The 22,583-nt window shown below is 46.3% G+C and overlaps 1 protein-coding gene across 2 annotated transcripts; it reads left to right on the top strand.

The window, feature by feature from the left end:
* Positions 1-1,160: 1,160 nt before the first annotated feature.
* Positions 1,161-21,705, top strand: ODAD4 (outer dynein arm docking complex subunit 4). 2 transcript variants are annotated; one of them, XM_090044416.1, is made up of 12 exons: positions 1,161-1,350; positions 2,252-2,383; positions 2,929-3,082; positions 5,693-5,754; positions 6,155-6,314; positions 9,465-9,689; positions 11,109-11,316; positions 13,867-13,953; positions 14,736-14,932; positions 15,139-15,239; positions 16,654-16,726; positions 20,106-21,705. In XM_090044416.1, exons 1-12 carry the CDS (start codon positions 1,237-1,239, stop codon positions 20,741-20,743), a joined length of 2,151 nt encoding a protein of 716 aa, XP_089900542.1. In that variant the 5' UTR covers positions 1,161-1,236; the 3' UTR covers positions 20,744-21,705. The 2 variants fall into 2 exon arrangements, with proteins under 2 accessions (XP_089900542.1, XP_089900543.1); XM_090044417.1 differs by lacking the exons at positions 9,465-9,689; positions 11,109-11,316 and having other exon boundaries at positions 6,155-6,348.
* The last annotated feature ends 878 nt before the right edge of the window (positions 21,706-22,583 follow it).

Below are 22,583 nucleotides of genomic sequence, written 5' to 3'. Positions count from 1 at the left end.
TTTATTCTAATTTAGTCTGGTTTGGATTACCCCATTGCATTTGACCCATTTAGGATTAAATTAGAAACAAGGCTAATTCCAGAACAAAACCATCCTTACACCATGAATCAATCCTAAACAGTTGCTCTTCTTTAAACTCAGACCCTACTTGAATGAATTTCCCCCTGTAAACAAGACCTTAAATGGTTAAATCTTTGGGAAAAGAAAGGACTCTCCATACTTGTCAGCACAGTGAGGCCCTGATTGCTGGTTGGGGCTGCAGAACGTTACTGTAATACATACAATAACCAACTACAGTGAGGCAAGAATAGGGACAGCAAGATCCCAGTCAAGGTAACAAAGGGCCACTTTCCCTGGCATTCTGCTTGGATGTGGCATCACCAGGAACATCCCATACCTCTGACAGTCACACGATTCAGATGGGAATATGCAATCATCTGCAGCAAAGGGAGCTACATAGCTAAGACAGAGAGCCTGGTGTAGCTCCCCTTTTAGGAACAAGGGGGCTCCTACCTGCATCTGCATGGGAAGGGATGGGACCCAGCAGAAAAACAGGGGAGGACCTCAACCAAGCAAACAAGTGAAGGTCCACCAGGCCTCCTGAATACAGTGTACAGTGCCCACCATGTGGCAGCATGAGCCCTGTAGGCAGGGGTGGGGGTTGTGGCTGGGAGGCACCAAGCTGGAAATAGGGATCTGGGGACCAATGCCATGTGTGTTGCAGCACCCCAAGGAGCCCTGGGACTGCCTGGGCTGGGGGCTGTGCAACCTGCTCAGCTGAAGAGGGCCTGAAGCGGGATAGGGGTGGGGGGTACTGGATGATAAGGCAGCACAGGACAGGGGTGGAAGGAAACTAAGAACCAGCCTCCAGGCTGAGGGGAGCATGGCTGGAAGAGGGGTGTGGGTGTGTTAGGGAAAGGGTGGGGGTGAGTGTGTGTTGGGCGGAAGGCAGGGAAGAGGGGAGCATGGCTGGCAGCCGTGTGTTAGGGGCCTAGAGGGGGTGCAATGCACGGAAGGAGGCGAGGTGCAGAAGACGAGGCGAGCGGCGGAAGGGAGGGAGGCTGGAAAGAACCAATCGAACGGTGGGGGAGCGCGAAACGCGCGGAGTCACTAGGAAAGACCCCTCTGCCCTCCCGTAGCGCCGCGGGAGCAGGCTCACAGGCCCCTCCCGGAAGTGCGACGGTTGCTAGGCGGCTGTTGCCAGGCGACGGCAGCGGCTGTAGCCGGGCCGGGCCGATGGCGGACGTGGAGCCCGAGGAACTGGTCGGCACCTTCCCTAGCCTCATGGCCGAGGGCGCGCTGCTCAGCCGGCGTGGGGAGCACAGCAAGGCGCTGCTCTGCTTCACTAACGTGAGGACGCCGCCATGACACAGGCGTCATGAATATGCATGAGCGCTCCTTCTCCCCTCGGGCAGGGTCCACGTGGCGGGGGCGTTAGGGGCGGCCGCGGGGGGGAATTTGCCCCTGTGCCTGGAGCTGGGACCCGAGAGGGGGATGCGAAGGGGACGGGGCAGGCAGTATTGAGAGAAGGGCGAGTGGCGCCTTCGTGGCCTCCGCCCTTGCCAGCCCCCTGGGGCAGCGCTCCCACCTGCGCCACGGCCTCCCCACGTGGGGGTGGGACTGAGCCACCTCCCCCCCTACTAGCTCCCTCCAGGCTGCCAGCCGTAGAGGCAGAGCGGTCCGAGGAAGGCTACCTACATCAGCGAGTCTCAAACTGGGTCCTCGAGACCCTTTCGAGGGGCTGGCTGGATGCCGCTTGGTGTGAGCATGATCAACTCGAGATTTCAAATGTGCCTCTAGCGTTGCAGGTGCTCTGCCCTGCTCTGAGCTTTCTGAGCCCTTTGCAACAGGGGAGTTGTTTTGCTGGTGTTTTTTTTGAGGAGTGGGGGGAACAAGTGGGAGACAAGAAAAAAACAATTGGCATTTTCTGAGAGGTACCTCCAGTCTCCACAGGTTGACAACGGCAGACAGAGGCAGCAGGAGTGTGGGAGCTGGGACTCCTGGGTTCTGCTTCTGCCTCCCACTGCAGAGTCTCTCTCAGCACCTTGCACTCTCTGTGACCCAGCTTCTCCCCTGCGGATTAATTACCTTTGCCCACCTTGGGGAGGATTGTGATGCTTGGGATGTGCCTTGAGTTTTTTGACCCAGAAGTCTCATCTACATGCAATGAGTTCTCCACAGATGGGTCCAAGTGTGTTTTCCATCTTGCTAAGCTCAGGTAACTGAGTACATCTCTGTGTTTGCACCCCAGGCTCTGCAGCTTCAAAAAGGGGATAAGCACTGTCTGGTTGCTCGCTCAAAATGTTACCTGAAGCTTGGGGACACAGAAAATTCCCTGAAAGATGCAGAAGCCTCTCTTCAAAATGACAAAACATTTTCCAAGGTAAAGAGTACTTGGGCAAGTGATAGGTGTACTGTCAGAAGCAAAGGGAAGCATCATTTTCCTGCTTTTCCTACACTTTTTATTCCTGCACCAGGCAGCAATTTTTGTCTTGGTGGATTGTCTGAATGTACAATGTTTAGTTGTTATGATCCTGTAATTACATTCAGTTGTAGAGCTGCTACCCTCTTCTGTTGCTAGCTCTGCTGCTTTTATAAGAGGACGTAGTTGTTTTGAGACATGATCATTTATCAAGCTAAAATCCCACATCTGCCAGGGAGACTTAGGTCTTAGATTTAGACTTTCCATTAAAGTTAATTGGACAGGCTTAGGCTGTATGCCAGCTAAAAGTAAATGGCTGTCAATATTTACACTTGAATAGCAGCATGAGCCCAATCCTACTTTATGAAACCTCATTAATGAAGTTTCCAATGAAGTGCAAGATACCTGCACAGGTTTCATATACAGTAGAGGTACCATACAGCTCTGACCACTGTCTTGTGAGTAATTAATTGAGTTTTGTGCCAACTGATTTTTCGTCATTACAGGGACTGTATCAAAAAGCTGAGACCCTCTACACCATGGGTGACTTCGAATTTGCATTAGTGTTTTATCACCGGGGCCATAAACTACGTCCAGAACTACAGAAATTCAGATTAGGGATCCAAAAAGCTCAGGAAGCGATTGACAACTGTGTTGGAAGTAAGATGTGATGTTTTCTAGAGCCTATAATCATATGCAAAAAAGCAAGCAGTTAAGTAACTGCTCATTTGCTGCATTGTCTCATGCACTGTATTAGTTCCTCAAGTGCTTCAAACACCAGAGGACATTGCACAGTGAGGGCTGTCTGGTTCTTGTATAACACACATAATTGCCATTTTCAGCTGAGCTCTGGGACCATTCAAGCAGGATCCAACCCTTATTTTTGTCTTGGTGGGTTGTCTGAATTTAGAGCATTTAATTATTACCCTGTAATGACATTCAGTTGTAGATTTGACCCCTGTGAACTATGCTTTCATGACCACAAAGTTACAAAGCCCCAAACTCAATAAATGCTCCAGCCAGGACAAAACAGAACAGCTCATTTGTTTGGCATCTTTCTGCTCTTCTCTCTGCGTTAGTCCCCCATTGACTACTAAGATCTCTGTCCTGATGTTCAAAGTAGGGTCAGAGTAGGTTAATTGAGGAAATATACAAGAAGGAAGAGTTTTTTGGTTACATCTTTTATTGGACCAACTGTATAGTTGGGAGAGTTTTTAGAAGGGCTCTTGGTGCCCAAAACCTTGATTAACATCTTTCCCAACCATACAATTGGTCCAATAAAAGATATCACCCCCCACAAAAAAAAACAACCCTAAACCTTCTCTGATATTTTAAGTTTTTCAAGAAAACTGTGTTGGCTACTTGAGACACATTTTCCTCTGTGATCTTGGTCTACCACAGCTAGGTAGCCTGAGACCAGATAAACTGTTGATGATTAAAAGGAGGTATCTTTTTAATTGAATTTGGACCTAGATACCAGACATCAGTTCTGCCAGAGCAAAGAATGACCCTGTATTCAGAGTTAAAACTATTTTTTTCTGTTTGGCTTTTCCTCAGTCATGTTATTCCACCTGCTCACAGAGACTGACACACAGCACGCCTATTCAGACAAAAAGACTTGCAGCACATCCACTTGAAGATAAAGCACACACTGACAACAGTTGCACTTATGTACATACACAAATCCAGATCCTCAGAAATATGTAGGTGCCTAACTTCCACTGAAATCAGTTTTGCAATTTGAGATCAAAGCAAAGTGGAAACCCAGATGATCTGAATGCCCTGAATGTGCCTAAGCTCAAAACCTCTTTCTTCCTGATGTGCCCTAAAACACAGTGGAGGTTTTGCTGGTAGATAGGCTTCAGATTCCTCCTTAGCTGCTCTTTTGGATTGAACCATGCCAAATATAAAAAAAGGCAGAAAACCCAGCATTTTATAAGTATTTTAAGCACCTAAATACCTTTAAAAATCTGCATTGAAGCATCTGTCATGTTTGAAACATTTATAAAACTGAATGGCTCTTACATACCTATAAGCATCTGGGCCAATTATAAGGAACAATATATTCACTGATAAAAAGGAACAAGCTATTCACTAATCATGCTGTATCTCCTCCAGTCTGGAGGGGGTGGGTGGGGAAACCCAAGGGGCATGTTGCTGTTAATGTATCTATATTTTGATATGCTTAGGAGGCATGCAGACACTACCATGTGAGGGTCGAAGAGCTAGACACTCTGACTGCTTACAGATGTGAAAAAGAAAACAAAAAGATGCTTTAAACTTGGTGGACTCATGTGCCAAGCCCAGCTCATGCCCAGAAGAGGCACTGTGTTAGTTAGACCCAGCTTACCCAATATCTCCATAGATTGGGTGCTTTAGTGGGCCTTTTTGGCACTTCTATCTAATAGCTGATTGAATTAGCTTTAGATAAAAGCACCAGAAAGCCCTGCTGAAGTGCCTGACCTATACAAACGCTGTGGAGCCAGGTTGAACAATGTGATCCTTCTGGAAGAGCAGTTTTGGGGTTTTTTTTAAACTTTTGTAAGCAGCCTGTGAGACTGGTCTTCACTGATTGCATTTCTCCTTTTCAGGAGGTAACTATTATTTTAATGAATGTTAAATCCCCTCCACAATCACCCAACTAGCCTAGTAGTCCTGTTCATTCTCTTACTTGAGGAAATGCTCTGAGAACAATCTTCAAATCTCCCTTTTTTTCTGACTCAGACAGAATAATAGAAAGCCCTCCCACATTTTGCATTTGTTGGCAGCATATGGACAGATAAGCTGAGATGACATGCAGTTCTGCCCTGATGTAGATGGATGTGATTAAGAAATTTATGAGCAGATGGATCCCCTTGTGACTCAGTTTGGTGTTTCCTTCCATCTGTTTTGTTGAATTTCCCCGTTGCCACTCATCTTACATCTACACTTTAACCTCAGTGGGACAAAGAACATCTGTTTGTTCCATGTTTGTATAGCACCTGGCACACTGTGGTCCTCATCCATGACTGGGACTTGTAGCTACTGCAAGCAAACAAATATGCATACTAATAATAAAGGCAGGTGAGCTGTTTCCCTGAGATGCAATCCCTGTCTTTAAGCTAAGGAGGAGGATACAGAACTTCCCACATATTTCAAATGCAATAATACTTGTTCAGCATTGTTTGCAATACCAGATTATTGCTTTAGCTTATTTATTTCTATTTTAATCTTTAGGGTTTCAGTGAGGCAATTCTTGAATGCTCACAACTCTGTTTTCTATATCTGCAGGTCCTTCCTCAGTTAAACTGGAGAATAAAGGGGACCTCTGCTTTTTAAGCAGGCAGGCAGAGGTACAGTATGAACAACTTTCCAGGGAAGCTAACTAGAGCTACTCAAAGCTAATATTCTGTGATGATTTGGTGATGCTAAAAGAAGAACAGGCTAATATATTCAGTGGCCAGATTCATGTAGCTGCTGGTTTTAAAAAATACCTTATTCCAATGGAGGCCATCAAGGACATTGCAAAGGTGTGAGTGAGTGAGCATATTTGTACTCAGGAATCTTGACCTCACTATTAAGGGGCTGTTCTTGTGCCCATGTCATTTTTTTTTCCTGAATAAGTAATTCAGCATCCTTAAAAGGTATTGTGATGAGGTAGATGAGACAGAATTCTTAAAGCTAAGCTTCTCTGCAGACATCACCCTATTCCCTATGTGCCCTTGAGCTTACTTTAGTTTTGTTTGTTTGCAGAGCAAGAAAATGAAACAAAAACTTCCAGTCAACCTTGCAAGAAAGGATCAAAAGCGGCTGGATAAACAGGAGCCTGTTAGGAACGTAAAGGCTGAACGGCAGCTCCTTGGAGAGCTGTATGCGGACAAGGCCTATCTAGAGAAGCTGCTCAGAGATGAAGGTCTTTCTCCATTGTATTTAACTAGATGCCACAGGTTGTTTCTCTTAACAAATCAAGTCCATTTTTATCCTTTGTGTGGGGGTTGGCAATCTTTTAGCAGCGGAGGGCTGAATTACTAGAGCTGCATCTAAGGCTTGTGACCTGGTTCTTGCAGATTCCCCTTACCACTAAATGTTGCTGCCAATTTTCCCTTGCTGTTATCTAGGCTTTAGATGAAGTCTCTTTGGCCTGTGGGCCATAGGTTCCTGACCCCTGCTTTTTGCTGTTATTCAGATGACCAGCAGGGGTCATTTCACAGTTCACAAAGCTTTAGCTCAAGTGCTCAAACTACAGCCTGTGGGCTGGACTCAGCTCATGAAGCCATGTCACCTGTAGGGGTGCACTGATTTTCTAGGCCAATACCAATAGCCGATTATTAACCAATCATATTGGCCAATGTTGATCCAATAACCAATTTACTCTGGTTAAAATTGCAGGGCTGGGGGTGGGACAGAGCAATGGGTGGTTTGCCCAGGAGGCATAGGGGCTGCTTCCTGCTGCTGTGTGCACCCGCCACCCCCTGAGAGAGGCATGGGGGGTCATGCCCCCCCCGATTTGTGCATGGGGCAGATGCGGGCTGCCCACTATGGGCTTGGGGCTCTCCGCTCTGCTGTCTTTGCTGCAGGGCCCCCACAGTGGCCCCATGTCCCCTGGCTACCTGGTAGCAGGAGGCACAACTCACCATCCTCACTAGTGCTGGGTAGGCAGGGGGTGCATTGCCAGCATGGGTCTCCTGGGGCAAAGGCAGCACAGCGGAGAGCTCCAAGCCCACAGCAGGTAGCCCACACCTGCCCCGTGCACAATTTAGAGGGTCACATGCCCCTTCCCCATGCCACCCCTGGGAGGTCCACACAGCGGTGAGGAGTGCCCCCGCCCGTGCCTGTGAATGAGCTGCCTATGGCTGTGTCCTGCTCCTCTCCCTGGCCCTGGGTCCCGTGCACTGCACTGGCTGGGCAGCACCCCCAACCCCAGTCCTTCCCTCACTGTGGGGGCCTTGATCTTCCTCCGCGATGCTCTTTCCTTCCCCCATGTCCCTTTACCTCCATAGACTTACCTGCAGGGAGCTGCTTTACACGCTGCCTAGCTGTACTCCTGACCATTTGCATACATTCAGCTGCATACATGCACATGGTGTCCCCTGTGTCTTGCTCCTGACAGCCCCAAGCAGGACTTCTTGCAGGCTAGAATGCTGCCTGCTAGGCTTGTGTGAGTAGGTAGCTATTTGATCCGGCTTTGGATCTGGCTGCTTCGGATGCGAGGGATCCAATACAGAGCTCCGGACTGGGTTTCTGCTTCGATCTGGCCAAAGTGGCTCCGAAGCTTCAGAGCCGCCTTGGAGATCTGGCCATAGGGTATAATGGGGAATCAATTCAGTATCTATAACTTTGTTGTTTTTTGTCTAATTTGGATGAAATTTGCAGGGGTGGTAGCCGCTCCTGAGAGCATGAAGCCTGCCAAGTTTCAAGGAGATTGGTGCAAGGGTTTGGGGGAACTGTACCCCAAATTCTTGAAAGCAAAACTCACGTCACACGTATGTTACACCACAGGGAGGTGAAAACTGCAGGGGTGGTAGCCCCTGGTGAGGCCACAAAGCATGCTAAGTTTCAAGAAGATCAGTGTAGGGGTTTGGGGGGAACTGCACCTCAAGCTACTGACAGGCAAAACTCATGACATAGATGACCCTGTGTGTGTTAAGGCACAGTGGGCTGAAAACTGCAAAGGTGGTGGCTCCTGCTCAGGCCATGAAGCCTGCCAGGTTTCAAGGAGATAAGTTCAGGGGTTTGAGGGAAACTGCACCTCAAGCTGTGGACAAGCAAAACTCATAACATGGGTGACACTGTGTGTGTTAAGGCACAGCAGGGTGAAGGCGGCAGGCCACAATGTGACGTGAGTTTTTGCTTTCAAGAATTTGGGGTGCAGTTCCCCCCAAACCCCTGCACTGATCTTCTTGAAACTTGGCAGGCTTCATGTTCTCAGCAGAGGCTCCCACCTGGGGAAATTTCATCCACATCAGACAAAAACAACAAAGTTATAGATATTTCATTGATTCCCCATTATACCTTATGGCCGGATCTCTGAAGTGGCTCCGAAGCTTTTCTGAAGCATTTCAGAAGCTCCGAAAAGCTGCTTTGGAAAGCCTAACAAGGCCAGCGCTTCGATCCAGACATGCTGCTTCAGACGCTGAAGTGTCCAAAGCTTCTCCAGATCCAAAGCAGAGTTCAAAGCCTCGCACAGTCCTACCGCCTGCCTGCAAAGGGAAGTCCACCATTTTCTGAGGGAATCCAGGTATCCAGGGGCCCCCACCTCACACGGGAAAGGGAACCCAGGTGTCAAGGTACTGGTAAGCATTATCAGTTACAATGGCCAAAAAAAGCCGATAGCCGACCATGTAAATTTCCCTTTTATTGGTGCTGATCCAATAGGCACTTGATATAATTGGTGCACCTCTAGTCATCTACCAGCTGCCCTAGGTGCCTGGATATGTACTTCTGCTCTGTGGGGGGCACATACTTCTACTCTGTGGGGAGTCCTGTGGGGGACTACAGTGGCACGTAGGGTCAGGCCACAGCCAAATTCAGTGTGTGGGGTTGGGCCAGCATGCGGGGTCACTCCCTGGCTGGATCTGGTGAGTGGGGACAGATCAGCACGCTGGGTCACACTCACAGACCCACTCCATAATGGATGAGGCCCGTGGACCAACCCTGCATGAAGGGATTTGGCCTGCAAATCAGCTCTGTACCCCACTCATCTGGCCCATGGGACTGGATAGATTGATCAGCACTAGTTTATAGGATTTGCAGTAGCCTTAAGCCTGCTAATTTAGGTATCTGGATTAAGTAAAAATATTGAAGTCAGGATGTCAGACTCCCCTAGGCCAGAGAAGTGCTGCCTCCAAGTCATCATTGAAGCCCATTGGCAGGGGCTAGTCCCAATGCTGTGTCTGTTCTGGGATTATCAGGGGACTTCAGTCTCAAGAGCTGTCGCATTTTGGTACCAGCACTAAAAATATTAACAAACAACCTGCCTCTTCAGCCTCCCACATTAGATTGTGCCTTAACTCTTCACAAACATTAATCCTTTTTCCTGGGTCTGCCTTTCATTAATTTCTAGACCTGATCAGAAGCAACACAAAGCAGGGGATGACAGTGGAGGATCTAATTTTGGGAGGCATTAAGTACCTGGACACCCGGACTGAGTTCTGGCAGCAGCAGAAGCCCATCTACGCCCGGGTGAGAGACCGCAAGCTCAGGCAGCAGAGGTGGATCCGAGACAAAAAGCGCAAACCGTCTGAGGTTGCCAGATACATTGTGAAGAGCATGGAGGATATTGACATGTGTAGGTGTCCCAGATGGAAGAGGCAAAAAGCATTATGATTGCGGTATATTGTTCACTGTGAACAGTTGACCCAGTCAGTGGGAACAGGTGCATTCTGGGATTGCCATTAACTAACAGTAGCAAGAGTTTTTTAAAATGTTTGTTCTGCTGTTTCTTGCCTTTCCCAAGGCAGTATTTGAGGTACAGGACTGAAGCATTTGCTTTTTCTAGCTTCTCTATACTTGCAGTGCTTTACAAAGTAGTGTTTCACATACTAGTTCTATACAGGCAAAATGTTCCATGCTTAGCAAATGCCTCTAGCAAGCCAGGGATATTCAAAGCTGTGTTATTGAGCAAGGTCATTCTCTCCATTATTAGGAAAACTAATATTAGGCAGATATGAATAATCTGTACAGCAGTGATTTGGAAGGGAGGAGAGACTATCTAAGCCATTTCTGTTCAGTGCATCTGTACCATATACTTTATAACTCATGAAAACTTCAGCCATCAACACTGAGGTTCAGTTACTTTCAGTTGCAACAGCATTTCCCTCAGCTAATGCAGATGACAGAGCCACACAATACGGAGTGCCAGTTTAAAGCCCCCAGCCTGGTCCCAGGTGGGGATAGGTAACAGAATTATGTGTGTACTTGGTAGGATTTAATTTTTATCGGTAAATATTGATAAATGTTAATTTCACTTCACATTCACAGACTGAGGAAAAAATATTTTAATTGTTAGTAATTGAAGGGGGATGTAAGAAAAATGATGGCTGATGGAATGTGTGACGACAGGGGGGAGCAATCCTACAGAACTGTGCTGACTGCAGTTTGGACTGCAACACCCAGAAACCCCAGGGGACTGGGAATAAAGGAAGAGGAAGTGACAAAGTAGACGAGGGAGCTATGGACAAGTAGAGCTGGGACTGATGGCAGCTTTGCCACTCAGCTGGCAGCAGTCCTACAGTAGTTACGCTTGTCATTAATAAATTGTCTGTCCTCCATACCCTTAATTTCACACAATCCTGAAAGATTTAAATCTATAAAAGTCAAAATGAACGCTTCAAAAGAAACAACAATATCATCCATCAAAGTTATTAAAAAATAAAAATTGAATTCTGCCAAGCCTAGATATGGTACAGTGCAATGGACTGACTTGTATGAGATGCCTTTTAGTGGTTGTACCTGGCACTCATTTTGGAGGCCAAGAATCCATGACACATTCAACCTCTCCCTCCCCCCAATATAGATTAGATTTTGGCAATTTAGTTGACTGTGGGGCCCCACAGTGCAGAATGTAGCCAAATCAGAATCCTTCTTGCACTCACATTTTGTTGGTATTTTGCAGCCATTTTGTACAAGCATAGCTTCAGGTTGTGTCTTTCCTAATACGGCTGTGCCCATGAGTTGGTACGTAGCATTCCTTCTTCTTTTCCCCTAGTGTTGACCAGTGGCTGCCCTGAAGGAAGCTGTAAGAAAGCAGAACATGTGCTAAAAACAATTAAAGGTTGGGCTGATGTCGAAGTTCCTAACAAGAACGAACTGATTGGAAACCTCTACAGCTGCATTGGGAATGCTCAGATAGATATGGGACAAATGGGGGCAGCACTTCAGAGCCATAAGATGGATTTGGAGATTGCAAAGGAAAAGTGAGTGTTCAGGTGGGGGTTGTGTGCAGAAAGGATGCAAAATGTAGAACAAACCCTTGTTCAGAGGATTTAGCTTATAGGCTGACTGGAGAGGAACACAAACCAGTCCAGAGTGATGCTTCAAAATTCTGTAGCACTTATTACCTAGGAAACACAAGAGGCACAACAAGCAGTCATTACTTATAGACCCCTCTGATTTATCCTCATCACCATGCAGAGGTTGAGCAAGGAATTTTAAGTGGCCTGGCCAAGATCACATACTCCTTGACTCCCACTCCCACGCTCTAACCTATAGACTAGGGGTTCCCAAGCTGTGGTACCCACACCCCTGGGGGTACAGCGAGGCATCTCTGGGGGGCACATGGGAAAAACTGTAATGATGGATTTAATTTTCATAATAATAATATTAATAATAATTGGCACGTAAGGGGTTAAAATATAAAACATATGCTGGTAGGTGTATGTGGGCAGCTGGTAAATCTGGAAGGGGGTTCACAATAAGAAAAAGTGTGGGAACCTCTGCTCTAGATCATGCTTCCTCCTGAGAGAATGTGATGATCTGATTTCAGTGTAGGTCCTCTAGGAGTCTAGGAGGGGACTTCTTGAGAAATCATTTCCTTTTCAGTCCTGATGTCAAGCTGGAACTATTCAACAGGACACAGGCAGTCACTCATGCAGAAAATGTCCTGTGGGCTGTCTCAGGCAGAAGAGAGTGGCTTTATTTCACCCTTTTCATAACCTAGTTTTGCAAAGCCCTTGTCAAAGTGAAGTGGTGGCCTGAAGGGAGGCTGATCTGTTTGATCTCTTCTGGTGATATGAGGGGGAGAAGTGCCCTCTAGTGGTTCTGTGGATAAATCTGATATCCCTCTACTGGTCAAAGCTCAGGGCAGGAGTTGCAGATGTGGTTCTGTTAGTCACTTTTGCTGCCTGAATAATACATTTCTCTGCCTGTTTCCTCAGTTATAACAGAAAACCTGGCCCACACTTGATGAGGGGAGTGAGCACTCACATATTAACATTTGTACAAAGTCCCTGCTCTTTTGGCTTTACTATTATAAATTGTGTGGCCATTAACACTGAACAAAAGCTCACACAGAACACTGGGCAGCAGAGCCCATTATTGAATGTCCTAGCAAGAACCCTGAGACTCTGCTTTTCAATTCAGTAAAACAGTTACCTGGGTTTTTACTTTATCCTTGAACAGCCACCAAAAACAGTGATAGCTCTTCTTTTTATACATTTTTAATCAAAGGGGTTAGCCCTGACAGTGGACTAAAGTCAGAAACACAACCTTCTCATCTGTAGCAAGAGGATCCCAGTTGAACCAGACTAACAATCTTGTGCTCTTTCCATTGAACCTAACACTTCTGCTGTGTGACTCCAAACAAGACAGTGGGCATGTCTACGGGAGATGCTTTCCTGTGAAGTAGTGTAGTTTACTGCACAGTAAGCATGTGCACCTACACAAGCACATCTTTACTGTGTAGTAAACCTTGCTAATCGTGCTAATTACTTGCGAGAGCAGTTGCTGTGCAGTAGCACTCATGTAGATGTCTGACCAGGAGCAAATCTGTTCCCAGTCAGCCAACTACCAGCAGCAAGCCCCCTGTTCCCGGTCAACCAAGCCTCTTGTTCTGAGATCACAATCAGGGAGTGGGGACTGAGAGATCCCTTATTGTCTAGCCCCCACTTCGCAATTGTGATCAGAGAGTGGGGGGCCAGGAGATCCTCATCTCCCAGTGCCATCTCTGTGACAGCAGAGATAAGGATCTGCCAACCTGAGCCCCACGATGGTGAAGCTCTGTCTGTGGGAGATAAGGATCTCCCAGTACCAGCACCACGGTTGCAGAGCTGGCGCTGGGGACTCTCTGCTGGCAGGGGCTGGGGAACCTGTTTCCCACCCAGCTCTGCGCTTGCTGAGCTGAGCAGGGAACAAGCTCCCCAACCTGTTCCTGCCCAGCTCTGCGCTCAGCAGGGAACAGACTCTCCAGCCCCCATCCTGTGATTGCGGAGCAGAGGCTGGGAACTGTCCCAGTCAGGGGCAGGTCCCAGACCTGTGCTCTGATCCAGCGATCGAGGCACAGGGCTTGGAAAGAGCTGCAGGGGAGGGGCAGGTTCTAGACTCTTGCCCTGATCTGCCACTGGCGCAGCTAGCTGTCTCCTGGCCCCGTGCTCCCTGCCAGCCCCTGGGCTAGTGACCAGGGGAAGCCTAGAGTTCCCCCTTGTGGTGGCAGGGGGCCTTTGCAGGGCTACCAGAAATAGGAGCAGTTTGCTGCTAGAAACAGCAACTCTGCTTCCATGTCCCTGCATGTGTAGACGCCTGCCCAGGAGCATTTACTTGCAAGTATTTTACTCGCAAGTAAACTAATCTCAGATCAAATGAATGTGTAGACATGTCCAGTGTTCCTTTAATACTGTCTCAAGAAACTCACTCTGTTTTGTGAGCTGCACTGAAAGCGACCATCAAAGAAAATACACAAGGCTGGAGAAAAGGCAGGTCATTTTAGGAACAAGACTATTTTAAGGCTTCTTTCTCTCCCTTCAATACAGTGATCTGCCAGATGCCATATCCAGAGCCCTTGACAACATTGGCAGAGTTTATGCCAGAATCGGCAAATTCCAGGAGGCCATTGTCACGTATGTAAAATGCAGAACATAAAAGGCATGAAAACATTTAACATGAAATAGATGTGGCCACATTAATGTATTCAGTTACATGGGCAACAAGGAGGATTGCTAACGCCAGTTTTGACATGTATCTACCACTAGAAACTGGACCGAGACTTGGAGATCATTTTATGCAGGCCACCAAACAGCTGTCAGATGACAATAATTTCAGTTATTCGGTTCAATAATTTCAGTAATTACAAATATTGATCTTACCTTGACTCAAACCAGTAGCACAGGCTTTGTAACCCAACAGCAGTCCCCATGCCAGACTTTCTTAAATGTTCTCTTTCTAAACATGTAATAGGTCTCAGTATCACATACTTCCAGTAATAGCACCTGAGGCCCTCTCTCTAAAAAAAGAAAAGAACAAGATCTAGTATCATAGAATCATTGAGAAGCAGGGCTGGAAAGGACCTCTAGAGGTCATCTAGTCCATCCCCCTGCCTGAAGCAGGATCATCCCTATCCAAACCATCCTATACAATCCATAACCTAAACTCTTCTTAAAATTGCCATCAGCCCTGACACAATACAAGACATAACACCCTAACCTGCCATAGATAAAGCAGGGGAACCACGGCAGACAACATCCTGCTTCTATAAAATGTTGTTAATATACACTCAGGAGATCCTAGGTAGGGGGCTATGTTTCCCATTGCCCCTGAGGAAGTTTAAAAACACCCAGACATATGTAGCATAACCGAATCCAGGTGAGAGCAATATAAATAACTTTTATTTTCCTATGTGAAGATGGGAGGAGAAGATCCCAATGGCAAAAACCAGCCTGGAAAAGACGTGGTTATTCCATGAAATTGGCCGGTGTTACCTGGAGCTAAATCAAGCAACAGAAGCCCTGGAGTATGGTGAAAAATCCTTGCAGTCAGCAGAGGAGGAAGGCGATGTTGAATGGCAGCTCAATGCTAGCGTGCTGGTTGCACAAGCACAAGGTAAAGCCACTGAATTTTGCCTTTGAGCTCACAAACACCCTGGCCAATCAGCAGCCTAATGAAAACACCCCTCTGGTTAGAGAACAATGAAAATAAGCCTGTGGCATGTCATTTAGAGCAAACCTTTTCGTGATGGCCTTAGTTGTTTCACAGGATACTTCTCTTATTTTTGGTCCAGAATTAAAATGGATGTTTGTTTATTCCAGTCAAACTTGAAGATTACCAGTCTGCGGTTCTGAACTTTGAAAAAGCTCTTGAGAAGGCAAAACTCGTTCATAATGATGCAGCTCAGCAGGCCATCATCATTGTAAGCATGGGCGGATCTAGAATTTTGAAAAGTGGGGTGCAGATGGTCTGGTGCATCATCATATATAAAGCAACACACATTTTTCTCCAGTTAAAAATAAACTAGACACTTTTCTAATATGCTATGGACCTAAACTATATTATGCAGTTTAATATTGAAGCAAAAACAAATGTAACTATTGGAATGAGTTAAAAATAATTGGCAGGGTTGTGAATTAAGAGCTTCATGACCAGGAGCAGCTAACAGATAGTAGAATTGCAAAACAAAAGATAGCTTGATTGGTGGAACATCAAAACCGATTAAAAAGAGAAGGTTGTTAACACCTGTGGAATGAAGAGTTTAGAAGGGAGATTATAACAAACCATGAAGTCAGTTGACTCCCTCAGCACTGCCTGACTAGAAATACTGCTGCCACTGCCAGGTAGTTCTAAACTTTGGGTAGAGCAGGAATCAAAGTAGGGGTGCAAGTGCACTAGTGCACCCCCTTGGATCCATCTCTGATTATAAGCGATCTGGTCACAGGACAGGGGTTTAGGGGCCAAGTCAATAACCTACACCTGTTCTCAGAGTGTGGTGCCTATTCCAGATGATAAAGATAAGAGAGGCTGTTACTTGGCAGGTAGGGGATTATGGAAGAAAATAGCTCTTGCAAAACAGTTGGCAAAACAAAAGCACAAAACCTTCTGTATAGGAAAACCAGGTACCATTGTAGCAAAAGCCTGGGATATAATGTTAAGCTTACTGGAGTCAATGGGAAACTTAATTTAGCTTCATTGTAACCAGGATTTAATCCACAGGGTAAAATTATGGTTTCTGTTGCATTGAGGTGCATGCCAAAAATCTCACTGCTAACAGATAAAGCGCAGGGCCAGGTAGGCCACCCCTGGTCTAGCCTATCTTTTTGGGGGAGAGGCAACTGGGCATGATTGTCATGACAGGAGCTATGGAGGAACATCACAGGCGGAGCCTTTGGGCCAGAAGTGTGACCTACATACCATGGCAGCCTGTGGTCACTGACTTAGGTGGTTTATTTATAATCTTATGGGAGCAGATCACTCAGGTCTGTATTGGGGCAGTGCATCTGCAACACAAACCTGTGTCTGTTTAGAGATCCTAAACACAGACAGAACCCAGCTCACTAGCTGGTTACAGTGGTAAAAACAGCACTAACTGTACATGAGGGAGAAAACGTGGGGGGGTGATCCCAACTGAAGCATATTAAGGGGTATTTTTGCTGAAGTAACCCAAAGAATAGTGCAGTCAGTATCAGGGAGGAAGAGTAGCTTTACAAGCACCAAAGGAGCAAGTAGTAGTGGCTGAGAGAACAGCAGTGGGAAATGGGACACGCTTTTAAACAGGCCTATCCTATACCTGCATGTCTTGGTTTGTTACTAAGGATCTTTGTCACCTTTAGGCTCTAGATGATGCAAACAAAGACTTCATTGAAGCACTGACAATAGAAAAGGAGAGAAGAGATTCTTTCAAAGGTACTGGCTGGTTCAACTATAATCTTCTAAAGTTTAGAAAATTCTGCCTTTCCCTTTCTTTTCTGCCTCATTTTCCTTATAGGACACTTGGCAGATTGTCCATCCCCAGTGATGCTAATGAGTCCAGAGTCTGCCATGGCCTTGCTCCTGCATTGCTTGCAGTACTGGCCTGCTCAGGACCCAACACAGGATCCCTCTAATTTTTTCCTGTAGTAGGAAAATAAGTATGCATTTTTCATTGGTGATGCAGTGCCATTCACAGTGGAAAAGCCCAGATGAACAGGATCTAGAAATGTGTGCCATAAAGACAGAATTTCTCTGTTGGTACAAAGAGGCAGCTGGACAGTGGACACTGCTATGGTGTATATTTTCACCTGCTCTAAAAGTATCACAGAATCACAGAAAATGAGGCTTGGAAGGGACCTCAGGAGGTCATCTAGTTCAACCCCCGGTTCAAAGTAGGACCATCCCCAAATATATCATCCCAGCCAAGGTTTTGTCTAGCTAGGTCTTAAAAACCTCTGCAGAAACGGTTTCACATGTGAAACTGTTAACTTGGTTACAACTCATGGCTTTGCTTTTCATCACTGAAGGTCAGAGTTCCAGCTGATGTAAATCAGTGTGCCTCTAGCTTCAGTGGAGCTTTGCTGATTTGCTGAGGATTGGTTCTGATTGTTACAAGATGATACTTCATATTTCCAAACAAAAGTATGGTATCAAGTTTGCACTGTAGGTGGCAGCATTTCCAAAGTTTCTCTGTCACAGAGTCCCTTAAGGACAAGTAGCTTATTTCAAGCACTTGCTCCTTTCAGATGACAAGCTTCTCTATAAATGTGATGGCAAAGAGAATCTGTCCTGAAATTCTTGGTATATACCCCAACAGGGACCACATGGCAGCTGACACTGGGCCTGAAACTCCCTTCACTCTTATGGTGTAAAACAAGCGGAATGCCACAGAACATAGTAAAATTGGTTTAAGGGCAGGCAGGAATGAGGGTGAGGGGTATACAGGAGCACTGATAAGAGGGATTTTTGTGGGGAAAGCAAATGATATGAGAGGCACAGCTGTAAGAAACAAGAGTAGCAGTTAGGGATAGGTTTCACAGAGTACAGAGAATCACCATGGCCCCCTTGTGAGAAGAGCATATACCTAACTACAGGTAACGTGCCAAAAATGGATCATTAAAAGTTTACATCTGTTTGAGTACATAGAATTGGGACTAAAAACAGCTATGCCCTGACCCACATTTAATCTAAATAGTCAGTGCTCCTTATATACACAGCACTCTCAGGTCCTCTCATTTTCATGGTTTCTAAATGTCACTGTTAGGGGTGGTATTAGGAGTCCCAAAAATGAGAGGACAGGAAAGCCATGAAACAGACTAGCCCCCACTGGGGTGAATCCAGAGGGAGTGTGGCAATGTGGTTGCACCTGTCCTTTCAAATCATGTGGCAGGACGAGAAGCTGGGGACCATTTTTAAGTTCTGAAGAAGGTAAGACTTCCATCCCCTCCAATTCCACACCTCCCCTCCGTGCCTCTGCCACTGTCCCTGGTTGACTCAGGGACAAGGGAAAGTCCAGAGCCCCTCCTGCCCACTCCAACTGGGCTGCACAGGGAGCCAGGTTTAGCCAGGAACAGCAGTGGCAGGAGCTGGTGGGTCCTCCCTACCTAGTCTCCCCGAGTGTTCCTTGCTAGCCCATGAGCAGGCGCAGGTGTAGGCACAAGCACAGGGTAGGGCAGCTCACCCACTGCTGCTGCTGTCCCTAGCTGAGGGTGAGAATGAGAAGGAATGAGCACAGAGGAGAGGGGAGGAGGTGGGGTATAAACTTACTTGATCTGGTGTCTTTTAAAAGTTCCCAGCTGTTGCTTCCATGGCACAGTCTGCTCTTCCTGGTGCAAGGGCAGGGGAGATGGAGGCTGGGAGTGGTGGGTGCAGCCACCCTTGCAGCACCAGTCACTGCTCCACACATCCCTTTACAAAATGCCATAGCTGCCTGTGGTTCTCATCATTATAAAGTTTCTAATAGCTGCCCTTAGCTACTTTCCTTTTACTGCTTTTGCCACAGTTAAAAGGGAATACAATTAGTAACAAGGTAGACCTTTGTAAGTATAGATAAGTTGCAAGTAAATAGGAGAACTGAAAGATACTTTACAATGAAACAGTCTATAATCAGTTAGGAGAATACTGGAATTTGTTACAACACAAGTATTAGGCAATACACTGGGACTACCATTGTGCTATACAGTTAAACAAATGATATGGTTATCAGGTATGCACTTCGGTAGACTACACTGTATGTTGAAATGTTACAAAATGGAACCCTTTTTACACTCTATATATGTTATACATGGTGGATTTAAAGCATGCAGTCTATATTTATGCCCAAAACATAGATCAATAATGTACAAAATGCAAATGTGATAGATCTGGTTAGCCCCGCACTGCAGCACACTCATGCCCAGCCAGCCCCTGTGCAATATGTTGAACAGGGTCAGAGCAGCCCTGGGCTGGCAGGATGACCCCTAGGGTCCCCTGCCAGCTGGGGCTGCTCCAACCCAGCTCAACATGCTGGGGAGCCAGGCAATAAACCCTGGAGTTTATTGCTTTGCATTAATTGCATATGTAGATGCGTCTAGTTTGTGCACACCAAACTGGGCTTCCAAGGGAGGTGGTGCTCTTGCCTACTTTGGGGGTCTTCAGGAGGAGACTGGACAAGGACCTAGCTGAGGTCATCTGACCCCAGTGCTTTCTGCCCAGGGCAGAGGGTTGGATTCGATGACCTACTGAGGTCCCTTCCAACCCTAATATCTATGAATCTGTGAACCAAGGGCATCCATAGCACTGAATAGCCACTGCTCTGTTAGACCATACCCTTGCTTATTGCACAGTAGGCTTCCCATTTAAGCAAGGCTATCATACATTCTTCTGTTAAGCCCTTTTGGGTAGTAAACCTCCCCCCCCCCCCCCAATACCTGAGTTTTCCAAGTAAGGCCAAAGGAAGCACTGTATTTGAAACTACAGTGCTTCTTTTTCCAGCATTCTCACCTGCTTTCTCAACCCCCAGATGGCCACCTGGAATTCATGGTTTTTTTGCATGATCAGTGAATTTCAGAGGGCTGCAACTTGCCAGCTCCCAGTTTCTCATTCATATCTATCATGCAGCTTAACTTCTTGCACCAGCAACAAATTTCACCTCTTGAGACAAAAAAGTAAGAGGAAAGGAGGGGTGGGTGGAGCACAGTTCTGCTGCCCCTATCCCTCTTCTCCTATTAAAATGCAACCTGCAGCCAGAAAGTACAGCTCCATTCTCTGCTAGTGCTCTCTGTGTGGAAACTCTTCTGCTTTGTTTAAAAGCAAACCCTTCTTTTCTCCCCAGATTTTGGCTATGTAAGTGAATATTTCTTTGAGAAGATAAAGAGCAGACATAACATGGAGCAAGAAAATGACAAACTAGAGGAGAGAGAACAAGAGAATGAGAGAAATGAAAGAGAGAAAGAGAATGAGAGAAATGAAAGAGAGGAAGAAGAAAATGAAAGACATGAAAAAGAGGAAGACGAGAATGAGAGAAATGGACAAGAAAAAGAGACTGATGAGAAAAATGGACAAGAATGTAATGAGGTGGAGAGAAGTGGCGAAGAAAGAATGGAGAGTGAGAGAAATGAAAGAGAGAAAGAGAATGAGAGAAATGAAAAAGAGAAAGACGAGAATGAGATAAATGAAAGAGAGAAAGAGAATGAGAGAAATGAATCAGAGAAAGAAGAGAATGAGAGAAATGAAAAAGAGGAAGAAGAAAATGAAAGACATGAAAAAGAGGAAGACGAGAATGAGAGAAATGGACAAGAAAAAGAGACTGATGAGAAAAATGGACAAGAATGTAATGAGGTGGAGAGAAGTGGCGAAGAAAGAATGGAGACTGAGAGAAATGAAAGGGAGGAAGGAGAAGAGGAGACAGTGAGCGAAGAGGAAGAAGATATAAAGGAGGATTTGTCTGAACAACAGGGGTACATTTCCTAGAGTTCACCTGTAGGATTAAAGTCTGTGTTGGTGTGCTGACTTTACAACTTAGTGCCTTTTACTTAGACCAGGTTTACCTTACGTCCCTAGGCACCTGAAAAAATGTCTGTAAGGAATCACACACCCTAGCAGATGTTACTATGCCAGCAGAACCACTGGTTAAATACAGCTCTACTGACAAAAAGAGCATTTTGTTTGCTTAGTTAGTGCAGTTTGTGGAGATGATGTTGAAGTAGCTATGTTGGCAGAAAAGCTCCTGTTGACACATGCTGTGCCTCCAGAAGGGGGCTCTGCCAGCCTAGCTATGTAATGGCAGAGATTCTTCTAATGTAGATAAATAATCCCTTGGTGTGAAATTGGTCCTATATTTCCCTTGGACATCCATTCAGCACCTTTATGAGCGGCCTCTGATTTTTGCCACCCCTTTGAATTATTTTTTTCTTTTTCCATTCTAAAGCCCTTCAACTGAAGGTAATTTAGGTTGCTGGATTGGACCCAGTGTTGATAATTCCCTTCCTGCCTTTCTACACAGACATCAGGACTCTGATAGGGAGTCAGACACTGACTGAGAGCACAAGTCTGCAATCTCCTGTGCAGACACAAAGTTTCACTAATGCTAATGGAATCTCTACATGTATTAAGCTGCAGGACTGGGATCTTGTGCATATATTCGATCCAGTAGTACAGTGGCATTCTTGGCAAAACGAGCCATGTATCTTCAGAGTCAGTGGCTGCAGGGTGTGATCAAATCTAGGCACACCTGCTGTTTTTGTAATGACTGGATAAGTTAACAGCATCTTTGCATATCTGTTGAATTTGAGTCCAGTACGAAATCTCCAATCAGCTAAAGAACTTTAGTTTCATCATGACTGGTAAATAAACAGAGCCAAAGCCAGGATGTGACGACTGACAGCCGTTTCCTTCTGTATGGTGTGCAGGGAGGCTGCAGCTAGTCTACAAGAACCAGGTGTGGATCATCCTTTCTGCTTCATTTTCTTTACACACAACTGTGTGTGTGTGTGTGTGTGTGTGTGTATGTTCCTTAACATACAGCTTTGTGTGTGCGTGCATGTGCATTCTTTAATGTACAGCTCCGTGTGTGTGCGCATGCACACATGCGTTCCTTTACAGCTGTGTACACATATGCTTTCCTTAACATACAGCTGTGTGTATACCTGCGTGTGTATATATGTTCATTTAGTTTTGTGTGTGTACGTGTCTATGCATGAATATGCATTCCTTAACATACAGCTGTGTGTGTGTGTGCGTGCACACATGCGTTCCTCTACAGTTGTGTGTGTACATATGCTTTCCTTAACATGCTGATGTGTGTGTGTGTTTCTCCTTACTCTGTGCATGTGTTCTCCTTACACATAGAGCTGGGGCGGGGGGGAAGGGGCGGGCATGCACTTTGGTATTCAGCTGTTTTCCATTGTCCCCCTGCTTGAATTGATCGTTTTAGGTCACTACCTGAGGCACTCAAAAATCCAGCGTCTAACATGAGCTACCGCCACTGGCTAAAAGCAGGGGATCTGTTTACTTCGGGGCTGACAGTGCGGGGGTTTGACTTGCATCAAAAGATGTGGGGTCTTCATTGCTTAATGGGGGAGGGGAGGGGGAGACAATCGCTTGCACATGTAGCTGGCAGGGCAACGGCCGCGAATCAGTCCGGACTGACCCGGGACAAGGCGATTATTTAGACACTTCCCAGGCGCAGCGGGGGCTTGTACCTCTGCAGGGTCCCGGGAGGTCGGGGAAGGGCCTGGGCTCGGTGGCCTGCAAGTTGCAGTGCGCAGAGACTGGCGCAGCCCGATACCCGCGGAAAGCCCCTGCGGGCGGG

This window comes from Crocodylus siamensis, chromosome 4 (genome assembly GCF_052110815.1).
Source record: "Crocodylus siamensis isolate JL-2025a chromosome 4, ASM5211081v1, whole genome shotgun sequence".
NCBI classification, from domain to species: Eukaryota; Metazoa; Chordata; order Crocodylia; family Crocodylidae; genus Crocodylus; species Crocodylus siamensis.
This window is presented reverse-complemented; position numbering and strand designations above follow the sequence as displayed.

Excerpts from the sequence above, each read along its gene's own strand:
- ODAD4 (XM_090044416.1), top strand. The coding sequence starts at position 1,237 with ATGGCGGACGTGGAGCCCGAGGAACTGGTCGGCACCTTCCCTAGCCTC. Across the intron at positions 11,317-13,866 it reads TTGGAGATTGCAAAGGAAAA|TGATCTGCCAGATGCCATAT; the intron begins GTGAGTGTTCAG and ends CCTTCAATACAG. Across the intron at positions 14,933-15,138 it reads GCTGGTTGCACAAGCACAAG|TCAAACTTGAAGATTACCAG; the intron begins GTAAAGCCACTG and ends TGTTTATTCCAG.